The following is a 14,787-nucleotide window of genomic DNA, read 5'->3' as shown; positions in this document are numbered from 1 at the left end:
CCTCCCTGCTCATATTATCAGATAAGATGAGATACAGCATTGACGTGGATTGTTTTGTGTAATCTTTTCATTGTAACCTCATACAGAGTACACCAGAGTGATACAAAAAGAAAGATCAACTGAAAATTCTTGTTGTGAAAGCAAGGACCTTATTCTAAAGTAGTCTGGCATGTCTACCAAATTCATGCAGTTTTAACATCATTCAGCGCCTTGTGTTTCAAGTTTCAATTCAATTGTACAATTTGTGGCAGTCTGATCATCATCATCCAGAGAAATACCATCATCAGTCACCATGGTTCGTGAAGTTAAAGACCTGGTGAGTGTTTAGCTATTGTTTATGTTCTTATTTCGTTCTGTCATTGTCACATCCAGTAAGACGTTTTGGTTCAGGCTCAGGCAGTGCTATTGTTTAGAATATATAGGCGCCAATTTGTTCATTTGTTTCTATTTCCAGAGTTGAGTGTGTGTTTTAGTTATGATATCACAAAATAGGTAATACACCAATTGTGTTCTAAACACAATGTTTAAGTTTTTAACAATGAATACATCTTCATTTCATGTTCCATATTTACTGTATGCCAGACAAAGAATGGTTTGCAAACGTGTATGAGACAGAAAGAAGGTGTGTAAATGTCACAAATATAAAGTGGACAATGTGGATTTGAGAGGGAATGTATGCCTATAGGTGAATTGATGATCTGTCTGTCACCCATAGTATAATAATGTTTGACATTCTCTAGGACTCTTTCCGTGCCATCCTGGTGGAAGCTGGGGACAAGCTAGTGGTGGTGGACTTTACAGCCACATGGTGTGGCCCCTGCAAACAGATTGCCCCTCGCTTCAAGGTGAGAGATCAGATGATTGTGATTGCAGAGTTGGAGCTCATCGATAGCATAGATAGACTTAATCACTTAAGCCCTGTTTTTAGACTTCTTCATACAACTGTGTTGCATGAAAATAGCCAATCTACAAGCTTGTCACTGTGCAATATGTTGTGAGCTGGTAGATCTGCTATTTTTCTATTTTTGAAAGATTTTGCCTATGATGGGGTACGCCCAAAATGTGGACGCCAGGTTGAAAGTGGTTTAGGATGTAGACTGGACTGGAAGTGAGTCAAAGAAGACAGAACCAGCTTGGGCTCAGATACTGTAGCTGTTGTTCCATATTTTCATTATTACTTGTCTTATGAGCTCTCTCCATCAAGACTTGAAAATCCAACCTTGAATGATGTTGATTCAAGGTTGTGTATTTTGCCAGCTGTACTTCCAGTATTATGCAGGGCCTTTTGCCAAGTGGGTGGTGTGTTATCAGCTGGGGGATGGGCCAGGTTCTCCACTGAGAGGACTGTTGGTCAGGTAACCTTTTGGCAGCCCGGTCTCAGTTCACATACTGTAATGAACAGTCTGGGACATCCAGGTGATGCCTACTTTCAATGAATCCCTTGACATTATTTAAAGGTAGGGTAAGTGATTTTCTTTGGTTAAAATAAGTGTTAAATAGCTCTATATTCTGATAGTAGCCTACTCATTGCTATAGAGTGTTTGTTCAGTAAAAGGAGTCTCCTTGTCTCTACAGCTCTTTAATAAACAGAAAATGCATTTTCGTTTCAGTTTCAGTTTCATTTCCAATTGTATCCAATCAGGATAGAGAACTCAATCAGGATATAGATTAAACAAGTGAAATTGGAAGTGATGACACTAAGAAATGAGCAGGCAAAATTGGAACTGGAACACTATAAAAATGAAGCTTAAAAGTGGGTACTTTCTCCTGATTGGCTGAGATTTTGACACCTACCAAAACAAATATTTTCTGTTTATCAAAGAGCTGGAGAGACGGGGAGACTCCTGTTACTGAACAAACACTCTATAGCAATGATATAGCAATGATTACTATCAGAATATAGTGCTTTAACCTTTTAACAAAATACTTTTTGTTTTAACCAAAAAATATCACTTACCCTACCTTTAACCAGGGAATTGTTTGAATTTGTTACTAAAATATTTACATATATAAATGATATACTGTTTTGCCATCAGGTCTACATGCCTCTTCTTTTTTTTTACTGGGTCAGATCAAAATCTACATATATATATATATATATATATATATATATATATATATATATATATATATATATATATATATATATATATATCATAAACCAATTCCATGCTGATGTAATCTATTCTCCCATAGGAATTGGCAGAAAAAGCCGAGAACATGAACGTAGTCTTCCTGAAGGTCGATGTGGATGTGGCAGCGGTAAGTCAGTGTGTTTTACCTATACAGCCCACCAGTTTCTGGCAACATTAAGGCAAGAAATAGGCTGTGCAGTTGCTCAACATCTAGTTTAGTTTTAGTTTATTTTCTGTGGGTGTATGGGCGCAGCACAACAAGAGAAAATATCGATTTCTTGCTCCTCACAGTGACATGCTTATTTTCCTCTTTAATTATCTCACCAAACCGTGTGGTTGTGGTTCCGATTGACATTGTGTATAATGCTGCTATGGCAAACATCGTCTACGTTGATACTCCTGTCATCAACAAGCGGAACATGTGGAAGTGAACGCAACAGCGAATGCAACTAAGATCTAAGAACTCTATACTGGCCATGCTTCCAAGGTGAAAGGTCTTCGTCGTTTTAATGGGGGTCATACCTATGTTCCCCGGGTTCTACTGTATGTTCCCAACTAAGGTTATGGTTAGGGTTAGGTTTAGGTTAGGTCCTATATTCCCCGCTCTCCCTAGGAAAGCGGGGACCATAGGACCTGGGGAACATAGAACCTGGGGAACATAGGTACGGTCCCGTTTTAATGTCTGACAAGCATTTTCACCGTCTCTCTCTTCTCCCTTCTCAGGACGTGTCAGCAGAATGTAAAGTCAAGTGTATGCCCACATTCCAGTTCTACAAGAATGGAAAGATGGTAAGCTATTTAGTTGAAGTATGTTTTCAGGAATAACTAGTCTCTTAAGCCAGACTGTTGCCTCCCACAATTGTACAGTACAGTACATACAGTCTGGAGCACGGAAGCTCTGAAAATTATCAGAGGATAAAGCGGATGTGACGCCTCCTCCCGCTTCCGTTTCGTCACAATTCGTTCTCATATAAATTTAAATAATTGAAGCATACATAGCTTGCTGCTTATCAAAAATTGAAATTGTAATATCAAATGTAGTTATTTTAAATTAGTATTTTTGTGAACGGAGTTGACGAGCAGACTCGTATTCGGAGATTGAGGAATAGTTGTCTGGCTACGCGTGACTTAAGGAATAATCATCAGTTATTTGAGCAGTGGAGACTGGAAGAAAACATCAGTATTAAATGTGTTTTCCTTTTTCGTTTAACTGTTATACCACTTTGTTGAATACTCTATTCTTATTTGGTCAATCAAGGCATGCTCTCTGTATTTGCATTGCTGTGGAAGCAGGTAATCTTTGGCTAATAAAAGCATCATTTTGCATTTGAATAAAGTAGGTGTATAATAAGAGGGATACTGTACAATGAGGTGGTCATTATTGGAACAAAAACCCAGACAGGGTGACCCAAGACCGTCAAAGCGGTGGGGGTCCTTTTCAGGCCAAGGACCCCTTAGCTGAGAGAGAGAAGAAGCAGGGACCCCCTCCTAGCTTGTATACAATTGTGATACAGATTAAACCTTTTCAGAGATTTCATAGATAGCTTCATTTACTTTTATCAGTGTTGTGTAAATTAATGTTCCTTTTATTTGTTCGTTTATTTCAGACATTTAACCACTTAAACCCTCAGTACTTAGTAAACTTGACCTTTGGCTCTGTACTTGGTTTGCTGATCTACAAGCTCTTGTGAGCTTGTAGATCGTGTGAGCGTGTAGTTCCCCTCAGTATAGGGATGCAAGGGTTCAAGTGGTTCATGTAAAAAGGATGATCCTATCACACAAAGAGTTGCCGTGCCCCCTGTAGTAACTCTGAGGACCCCCTGTTGAAGACCCCTGACTTAATGCATTATTTTCTTTTTAGGTTGAGGAGTTCTCTGGGGCCAATTATGACAAGCTGGTGGAGAAAGTGACAGCTCTACGTTCATGAGAGAAAGCCCTTCCACCCATCCCAATGCACCTCAACTGTAGAAGAACGGGAGCCAACGGGAGCCAAACATTGTTTGTTTTTCTGTATGTGCACCATGTGAACATTGGTTATGGTTTCATTAAAAACAACCATTTTTAGTCTGAATGGTTGGCTGCATGTCACCCCCCCCCCCCCTCTGCCCTCAGGTTCCTGTCACTCTGCTGTCCCATTTGAATGGAGGGAAAACATTTTAGTCCTGTTTTGTCTCAGAGAGGATTGATGATGGGATTTTTCCTCTGTATGTCATCCTCATTTGGTGGATTTAATAAATGAAAATAAGTAACGGACCTAATGCTTTTGCTTTTCATGTGTGAATTATGTTAATTCGGTTCATTTAAGCTGGCACTGCAGCTTGCATTATGAACGAAATTTTAATTTAATGCTTAGTTAGTACAATATGAATGCCTATCTGCATGGCAGAGCTCGTATGCCATGTGGGCTAAACAACACGCCAACAAGTGAACACCAACATAAAACATGTTTGGTGCTAAAGGATAATGTAGACATCGAGGAGTGCTTTACTGATGTCACAGTGACTATGCACAGCCTATCCCCACCAGACCCCAATTATCATTTCTCTGAAACAAGAGGGCAGGAAATGTTATCAATTATTCAATTTTCCTTTCAGTCTGAGTATTAGGACTGTAGCCATGCTCCTGGCATCTCTTTTTGGCACAAGTTCATCTTGAACGTGCTGTACTGGAAATTGGAAAAGCCAAAGACTCCTCAGCACTCACCACTTGTAAATAGGATTCTGACCGGTCAGAGGTTGCTGCACCCTACTGTAGCATTGATTTGTTTACTCCAATAAAAAATACAAATAGACTTTAGAAAGAATAGAAAATATACAAAACTAACTAAAATAACTAATCCCTGTAGATTTATTTCTGCTATTTTACCCTTAAACTATAGTTTTAGTCTTTGTCAATTTGGTCAACTTTGGCAACACAAGCATTGGTGCTATGTTAAGTGAAACTGGGATGTCTACATGACTGAGACATGTACCTATTGTGTTCTTTTCACATTGTAAAGAACACAATATTTCCAGTGCCAACATGCTGACACCAAAATAATAAAAAATATAAATACAGATAGTTTAGTAATCTATCTTTTCAAACTTGAGAGTGGAGGGAAAGAGAGAGAGAGAGAAACAACTCATGTATTCATAAGAATGTTTGCTACATTAGTTCTTTCAAACAATCAACCTGATTCCACAACATTACTGTAATACCTATTTTCATGTTCTCATCCAGATAAACCTTTATTGATTAAATTCAGGTGTCAAAGCAGCAGCAACAGCAGTGGGGGAAAAAACAGCAGAGGTACTGGCAGAGAGTCAAGATTAAGCTTGTAAATCTGATCTAATAGTTTGGCTACTTTTACATGAAACTGTCATTCGCCAAGTACAACATTTTGAAAAAGAACAAGAAACATCATGAGATGAAATAAGCAGATACAAGGTTTCAGTCCAACAGTGTGGAGTATTATGATTCAGTGTACTCTAACATGACAGTGACGAGTCCTAAATCCTAAAGGTATATTATTTTGTGTTTCAACAGGTGATGTGTGGTTGTTTGACTTGACCAGCTGTCCAGTGGTGTGACTGGTTCAGAGGTGCTCTTGCTTTTCAATCTGTGTCTGGACCTCACTGAATCGAGACCGGGATACAAGTCAAGTCACCTTTATTTGTATAGCACATTTAAAAACAACTTTCATTGAAAATAGACATAGACCTAAAATACAGCATAGTTCAAAAGAAAAGCAATACAGTTTAAACTCAAAAGTGAATTTCAGTGGGCAAAACAGAGTTAGTCAGAGTTAGTTTCCCTCAGACTGAGCTAAAAGCAATAGAAAACAAGGTTTTAAGGTGGATTTAAAATGTTCAATGGTAGAGCTGGACTTTATGTGTAATGGGAGATTGTTCCTAAGAGTCTGGGGGCAACAACAGAAAAGGCCTTAAAGGTTAAAGGTCACCTTAAGTTTTGAGGTGTGTTGGGGGAACTGAGCTTTTGGGAAGATGACCTAAGTGACCTGGGAGCAGGAGGTGCAGTAAGTAGATCATAAATATATTGTGGAGCTAAGCCATTCAAGGCTTTAAAAAAAATATGAAAAAGGACACGAGACAAACATTTAATGAAGACAAGCACCAAATGATTTCAATTAAAGCTATGATTTTACAAAGGATTATAGTCCCACCTCTAAATGTTGATGCATTTAATACATAGGACCACAGTGGAAACAAGTCCCCAGGTCTTCTTTGTGTTATCCTTTTAGCCTTAATGTCTTATTTTACCACATGCTGTTTACATTTCTGGCTAATAAAGTATCCAATCAATAAAAATAATAAAAAGTCAACTAAAACCTGATACAAACTGTAATGAACCACTTAAAACCCATATACTTCCATCTATGGGTGGGTCCCATAGATGGAAGAGTATAAACCCCTAGAGGTCTATACTTTCCCTCTACACACTATATCTTTTCACTGAAAATAGTCGGTCAACAATGCGTCAAATCATTTTTAGAATAATGATTAAAAAAGAAACGGTTTTGGATGTACAAGGTTTCCACCCGACAGAGACAATATTATACTTGGTGATTTATTTATTGAGGGAAATGTTCCAACATTACGTATCTGTGTGTTAAGAGTATGTGAAGCTTTGCTCTCAGCATGTGGTGTGAGCCCTTGTGCATCAATAAGTGCAACTAAAGGTTTGTGGTAAGTGTTGATCAGTGGTGCACATATTGGCTTGGAGGAATTGGAGCTCATTCCTCCATACAGAACATCTTCAACTCTGGGATGTTGGTGGCTTTCCCCACATGAACGCTCACTTCAGGTGCTTCCACAACATTTCTGTTGGACTAAGGTCAGGACTTTGACTTGGCCATTCCAAAACAACGCTGTCTCCTCCCCCCCAAAATCTTTCAATTTACAATAGGCATTTAGCAGATGCTCTTAATCCATTTAATTACCCAGAATATGGACACCAGGGTAAAGTAAATTGTTCCAGGGGCCCCTGGATACTGGCCAGGATCCAGGGGGCATATTTCATTCATTCCATATACATGTTTTATAGCTGTTTATTTATTTTTTATATATTTGTTTATATAAATGTCATTCCACAGCTGTGCTGTGTAAAATGGACTTGAATAGAATTGTCTCCACTTGTGCCTCCAGTTTGCCTTCCAGGGCAGTTAGAACACCTCCAATGATATATGATGTTATGCTTCACTTTCCACTCTGCTTCACTCTCCACACTGAAGCCTCTGGATGCAGTCTACCACAGTGCTTTGCGTTTTATTACTGGCGATGATTATCTCACCCATCACTGTATTTTATATGATAAAGTGGGTTGGCCATATCTCTCTGCCTTGTGCTGTCTGTCTGTCTATCTATCTATCTATCTGTCTATCTGTCTATCTGTCTATCTGTCTATCTGTCTGTCTGTCTGTCTGTCTGTCTGTCTGTCTGTTTGTCCGTCCATCTTAAAGACGAAAGATTCTTTAACATTTATACTTTTCTTTCTTTCTTCAATGACAGTTATATCCTTCATCCACCAGGGGGCGAAATTAACATTGCTTCGACCATTTACTGAGCATGTGCGAAACACGTTGACGCGGAAGTAAGGGCGTGTTGTTTTCATGCCAACCATGATGCTATGCCGTTATATTATACCTCTATGTGCTATGCTAACTGTTTTCATGGTGCTGAACGTGAACGTGAACCCATAGAGTCATACACTTCTATGTAGAAGCGTATCATTGAATGGTAAACGTCGTGGTGAAAAATGTATGATAAAATGTGTCAAATAGAGTCTCTACGGCTGTCGATAAATGAACAGCTGACGTCGGTGGGAGAGGAGATATTGTGTGTTTTGGAAAAACAGCGTGGTGATGTTTGTTGTGTGAAGCTTGTCAGAGTGGCTGTGTTGGAGCGCCTCAGTGCGGCTGCAGAGTTCATGTGCAACCTCTTCCAGAGAGAGATAGAGACACTAGAAACTCTGCTGGAGAGACAAAACAAACTGCTGCACGGAAAACACAGAGAAGGTTTGTTAATTGCATTTATACCACATGTTTACCACTTTTGGACTGTACATACTCATAGCTAAGATACTTATAGCTAAGTTAACATGTTTACAACTGTTGGACTGTACATTGATTGATTGAATACTTTATTAGAAGTTTGCAGAAAAAAGCACATGAAAGCACAGTTCAATAGGTCAATATGTCAGCTAATAGGATTAAAAACCCAAGAAAACCTATGGTTTGTTTCCATTGGGGTCCTTGTACTCAATTCATAGTGACATTAAATGACAGACAGATATTCACTACGACTACATCATGAATACATTTTACACCCCTGTAAAAAACAGGGGTCAGTTTCGAATTGCAGCCACCTGTAATAGTAATTTCAAATATAAAGTGCTTACCCACGAGCCACGGATGTTACAAGTTGATCGGTTCCGCGTTAAGTACCCGTATCTCCCGTATTGTTCAATAAAAAGCATTTTAATCCGATCGCCGGCCATTTTCTCCAAACTTTCTCCGATGCTTTCAACCATGTGACACTAATGGTTGGGAGGTGTATTGCACTCTGATGATCGGATTAAAATGCTTTTTTAACGGATAACATAATAGTGCCTATTATGACATGTCCAGAATAGGAACGCTATCACTTAAATGTTGTCACTTGTAGAAAATAGCACTGCAGTATAAACAAAAACCTGGGTGTTATAATTGACTCTAAACTGAATTTTATTACACACATTAATAATGTTACTAAGATTGCCTTCTTTCATCCTGGAAATATTGCGCGAATTAGGGCTTATCTGTTGCTGGACGATGCAAAAATGTTGATCCACAATTTTTTCCTCTGTCGTCTTGAGTATTGCAATGGCCTGTCAGACAGACAGACTACAACTTGTTCAAATGCGGCAGCCGCAAGCAAACGCCCCCCCCCCCCCCCCCCCCCAATGCATTCTTTACCGTCTTAGTCTTGATAGAAACTAATTTATCCATGCTACGTGACTGTAGCAGTACGGTTTCACTGCAAACACCTCCATTCAGAACGTCACATTGTTTTTTTTTATTACAAATTAGTTTACATAATAATAAATAAATTAACCATAATAAATAATAAATTATGGCACATACACGCGTTTCCGCTTCAATGGACTGTTTGTACATTGATCCGTTTAACTGCTAAAAAAGACGCTAATCTTTTATATAGGCCAATTAATGATATGCCACCCAACTTGTAATATGGAGTACCAGAAGTTCGGGCCGCTACTCACACCCGGCATGGCAGACCCGTGAACAGTGTGCACTGATGTACACTCTGTAATTGAATGGAAATGTACAGAGATAGACCAAATCACAGGAGATGAAGTCAGCAGTTTATTTGTATAAAAGGGAGGTAAGAGTTAAATGGTGTGAAAGACAGTGGCAACGTCGTCAGGTTCCACAGATTGTCATGGCAGGGCCATGAATGGGCCATGAATGGGAGAAAAGGAGAAGGCAGGAGTCAACCACACAATGTGCCATGTCCATCAGGGATCAGGTGAAACGTAAGCCAGTGCTATTTCTGTGAAGTGGTAAGCAGCAGCATCATTATCACCATCAGTTATGTAGATTTATCAGAAATGACTCATGTAACAATGCAACTGCCTGCCGGAAGAAGCACATGTCCATGATGTAAGGAAGTTGCAACGTCGTCAGGTTCCACAGATTGTAATGGCAGGGCCTGCAGAATGGGAGTAAAAGAGCAGGCAGGAATCAACCACAGAATGTGACATGTCCACCAGGGATGATGTGAAACGAAAGCCAGTGATATTTGTGTGAAGTGGTAAGCATCATCACTATCAGTTATGTAGATTTATGAGAAATTACACATGTAACAATGCAAGAACCTTGCCTCAATGGGGAAGAAGCAGTTGTCCAGGAAAGAAAGTTGCAAGGCGGGCAGGTTGCACAGTTTGTCATGACAGACTCTGCAGAATGGGTGAATGTCAGTGGTGACTTTTATGAGAGCGGTTTTGGTGCTGTGTGATGATCAGAAGCTGGATTGTGACCTCTATGTGGTGGCAGAAGTTGTTGGATCTGTGTGGGAGCTAAGTAGTTTATCCCTTTATCTCAACAACTTTGGAACCACCAATTGGTCAGGAAGTTGTTGGATCCGTATGGGAGCTAAGTAGTTTATCCCTTTATCTCAACAACTTTGAGAACCACCAATTGGTCAGCTGATCCAGAAGTTCATTAGCGGGGAAACACTATTAATAGTAGTGTTTTGAAGTGGATTATTTGCTTGACCGGGGCCAGTGCAGGTTGTGTAGGACTGGTGTGAGATGGTCTCTGGAACAGGTGCTGGTGAGCGGGCAAGCCAGTGATATTGCTGTGAAGCGGTAATCAGCAGTGTCATTATCATTATCATCATCAGTTATGTTGATTACTGTGAAATGTCCCATGTAACAATGCAACAGCCTTACCTGAATGGGGAGAAGCACGTCTCCATGACGAAAGGAAGTTTGACTGCGTGTGTGTACAGATTGTCATGGCAGGGTCTGCATAATGGGAGAAACGGAGAAGGCAGGGAAGAAGCAGACAATGTGACATGTCCCCCAGGGATCAGGGGTAACTGAAGATAGTGATATTGCTGTGGAGTGGTAATTAACAGCGTCATTATCATCATCAGCATCAGCATCAGTTATGTAGATTATTGTGAAATGACACATGTATCAATGCAACAGCCGTACCTGAATGGGGAAGAAGCACGTGTCCATGATGAAAGGATGTTGCATTGGTGTGAGGTTGTACAGATTGTCATGGCAGCCTCTGCAGAAGAGAAAGTGGAGAAACGGAGAAGGCAGGATTGAACCACACAATATCACATGTGCATTATGGATGATGTGAAACAAAAGGCAGTGATATAGCTGCTCATGACGATGATGACACATGTAGGTTAAAGAGAAATGTTAATGTAACTAAGCAACAGTCTTGCCTCAATGTGGAAGAAGCACCTTTTTGAAAACCAAATTTTCAGTGTGCTCTTGCTGGTGCTGTATGGCAAACGTGAGGGCTGCTGGGTCACCCGTCCTTGAACTGGCAACATAAAGCTGTCCGTGGCTGAAGATAGGGGACTGTAGCCAGACTCCCACTCTTCTGAGGGTCTGCCCTTGGGACTTGTTGATGGTGGTGGCAAAAGCAGTACGGACCGGAAACTGTCGTCTGGCCCAGTCAAAAGGGAACTGTCCAGCTTCAGGAAGGAACTTGATTCGAGGGATCAAGACCTCCTTTAGTGTGGGGGCACGGTGGCGCAGTCGGTAGCGCTGTCGCCTCACAGCTAGAAGGTCCTGGGTTCGATTTCCGCAGGGAACGCTGTGGGCGTGTTCTCTCCTCCGCGTCATCAGTGCCCATACCCTAGGTGGGGTTGGCGAAAGGGCCTCTCTGTGTGGAGTTTGCATGTTCTCCCCGTGTTCCCAAGGGTAGTTACCCTCACAAAAACATGTAGTAATTCTGGTCACATACTGCCTCCCCCTGGCCAGCCGGGGCGCCGGATGGAGGGGAAGGGAACTGGTTGGAATAACGTATTCCTTCCACGCGCTACGTCCAACCAGGGAAACTCTCCCCTGTCAGGTGACAAGAAGGTCAGTTGGATCTCATGCATTGAAGGAGGCATGAGCTCGGCCCTGGCCTCCCTAGGTTGGCAGAGGGAAGGTAGTGCCCAGGATTACATAGACAATTGGCACTGGGTGTAAAAAATGGGGTTACAAAATCATGGGATAAAAATTAAAAGAAAAAATATACCTCCTTTAGTGTGGCTGCTATTTTGCACAGCAGGAGCTTGTTGTTGAGGGCCCTCTGGAAGAAGAGTTTGGTTCCATTGCACAGTCCGTCTTTGGGGCTGATGTTGCGGAGTATTATCAAGGGCATCCCAGGCTTGAGGGTGTTCAGAAAGATATTCGATGGTGAAGCGCATTACATCTTGGTAGTCCACCAGGGTGTCAGCACTGGTCAGCTTGGTAGCCATACCTGGCACCCAGGTCTCCATGATGTCATTGATGGTGTCCACCTCCTTGTTGGTAGGGGCAAGCAGTGATCTGCCTTCCAGCCAACCAGTGCTTGTGTAGTTGGTGGGCAAGTCTGGAAACACTGTGTTGCAGAACTCTTTCATGGAGGTCGCCTCTGCTATGTTGTCCAGGTCTGTGTTGGGTTGAATGTGGAAACGCATGCTCTCTGGGATGGACACCAAGTTGTTGTCATCATTGGCTGTGCCATCGCCAAGGCTGAGGGTCCACGTGTCAAAGTCAGACGCGCATGTTGTCTGTGAGGCTGAAAACGGTGAATTTCTCCCACAGTTTGGACTTATTGAGGCAGCTCTTTATAATCTGGGCCTCATTAGCCCCTCGAACCACTGGGAGACACTGACGGAAGTCACCGGCCAAGATACGATTTTTTCCACCAAATGGAGTGTTTGGCTTCTTCATGAGGTCTTTCAGTGTGCGGTCAAGTGCCTCTAGCAGGTAGCGGTGCATCATGGTGGCTTCATCAATCAGCAGGAGGCGTGAGTGGCGCAGTAGTTTGGCCAGGCTGCTCTGTGCTGTGATGTTCAAGGTTGTGTCCTCTGTTGGGTGGAGAGGAGCTTTGAGCCGCGAATGGAGTGTTCTGTCTAGGTGAAGGAGTTGGGCTGCAATGCCAGTGGTTGCCATGGCAAGGGCAATACAGCCACCTGGTTCCAGACTGCGCACTGCATCCAGGAGGGCATTGAGCAGGAAGTTCTTACCGCATCCTCCACGTGCTGATATGAACATTTGTAGGCTCCACTGTTGTCTGACTGCTGCCATGACTGTGTCATAAATCTGCTGTTGTGCTGTAGTAAACTTTGGAATTGTTGCCTCCACATTGGCTGCCAGCTCGTGAGCATCGTAGTTCATTTCCTCACGGATGAGGGCCTCTTCGATGTTGACCAGGCCATGGACAGTGGCCTTTTCTGCATCAGTCATTGGATCCATCCTGGTGATGTGACTGGAGTGAGGCTTGCAGATCCAGTCTCACCATGGTTTTCAGCTGGTCCTCAGTGAAGGACAGAATCCTACGCTGTGCTGTGCGCTTGAAATCATCGGTCCACTGAGACCAGTTGTCTTCAAACAGTGCTTTGGGGTCAGCTGGTTGGCAGAAGATGAGGATGATTACGAATAAGAGACGAATCTGGGGGCAGAGCTATGTGATAGCAGCCTCAGTAAGGACAGTGGACCACTTGTTGTCATCATCCAATAGGCTAAGCTCCCTGCACATGTCCTTGTAGGTTTCGAGGGCCGTGCCATTGATGGAGTAGAGGTCGTCAAAACTTGTCTTCCCTCTGCAGTGGTCATGGTGGAGTAGCAGTCTCAGGAAGAAGACGTCTCCAGCCACGGGGTTGACGGTGTGGACACGACCAATAGTGACTGCCTTGTTTTTTTCTGAGCTTCCAAGCTTTGGTGTTTTGTTGGTAGGTGTATTTTTGAGGCATGTCAACATAGCGCGGCATGGTTGTAGGGTTGAAATCTGGACCTGTGCTGGCTTTCTCTCTGGCATTGTTGTGGAAGAAAGCAGTCAACTCTGTGGCCCTGCCCTGCTGCACCACAGTCTCCTCAGTACCCTGGGCAAAATAAACTTCCTGCTGGTCTTTCAGATGCAAGCGGAGGAGGGCTTGGACAGGAGGGTGGCTCTGTGATATGTTGAAGGAAAAGAGTTTCCAGGAGGCCTCACTCGATCCAACAGAACGCATGTCCTCATAGTCTCGAATCTCATCACGGGGCGGTTGGATACCATCAACTTCAGCAGATACCATTGCACGGTCTGGCCCCTTGGTCACATGTTATATATATATATATATATATATATATATATATATATATATATATATATATATATATATATATATTGTATATATATATAGGTGGGGGGTGGCGTTTCCTTGTGTCACCAGGTAGTTTGAGCAGCGGGGGCGGGGTTTGCCTAGAACTGCAGTGGGATCCATAATAATACATCACCGATCACCTTAAGTCCGATCACCGCTACCGATCAATCGCCAATCCGATGTGGGAGGACATTTCTATTTTTTTCCCATTTTCTTTTCAATTATTGTTTTATTTATTTTTTCAATTTGTTTTCAAATTATTTAAAAAAAAATATTTATGCATGCAGAATTTATTTGTATCAATTATTTTGTAGCAATAAAAGACAATATGTCTCAAAACACTGGCTGACATTTGAATTATTACCAACAAAAGAAATATGAATTTAAGAAATTAAGACAAATACTGACAATGCCTCTGAACATTGGCTTGAATTTATTGTACATAGCCAAAATGCAATGATAATATTAGACTTGTCATTCAGGATGGAAAATAAAGTTGGCCTTTAAAGGGTAAGACCACTTTAGTAGAGGTTTGGGTTGTGTAGTTACCTTGCCATGATGTAACTCCAAAGGTGGGCAAGAAATCAAAAATAATTGCTCCATTGATTAGAAATTGATAATTCAAAATATGCTCCTCATTGACTTACATTGTACGGTACTCTTTTAGCACATAAATGAACCCAAACATAGCTGATTCAGACAATATAGAGCATCATCAAACCCAGTACTGTTTGTTTTTTAAATAAAAATGTCAACTTCCTGTTGATTTTACTATTTGAAGATCTGGATCC

General features: G+C 41.7%; 1 protein-coding gene across 1 annotated transcript; it reads left to right on the top strand.

Annotated features, from left to right (window-relative positions):
* Window positions 1-256: 256 nt before the first annotated feature.
* LOC308086722 (thioredoxin-like) lies at window positions 257-4,105 on the top strand. The gene is made up of 5 exons (XM_080430373.1): window positions 257-316; window positions 741-845; window positions 2,197-2,262; window positions 2,859-2,924; window positions 3,997-4,105. Exons 1-5 carry the CDS (start codon window positions 293-295, stop codon window positions 4,060-4,062), a joined length of 327 nt encoding a protein of 108 aa, XP_080286499.1. The 5' UTR covers window positions 257-292; the 3' UTR covers window positions 4,063-4,105.
* The last annotated feature ends 10,682 nt before the right edge of the window (window positions 4,106-14,787 follow it).

The sequence above is a fragment of the Gymnoscopelus braueri genome, assembly GCF_963280865.1.
Source record: "Gymnoscopelus braueri genome assembly, chromosome: 6".
In the NCBI taxonomy this organism is placed as follows: Eukaryota; Metazoa; Chordata; class Actinopteri; order Myctophiformes; family Myctophidae; genus Gymnoscopelus; species Gymnoscopelus braueri.
The sequence above is the reverse complement of the archived record's forward strand: the minus strand, read 5'-3'. Positions and strand labels throughout refer to the sequence as shown.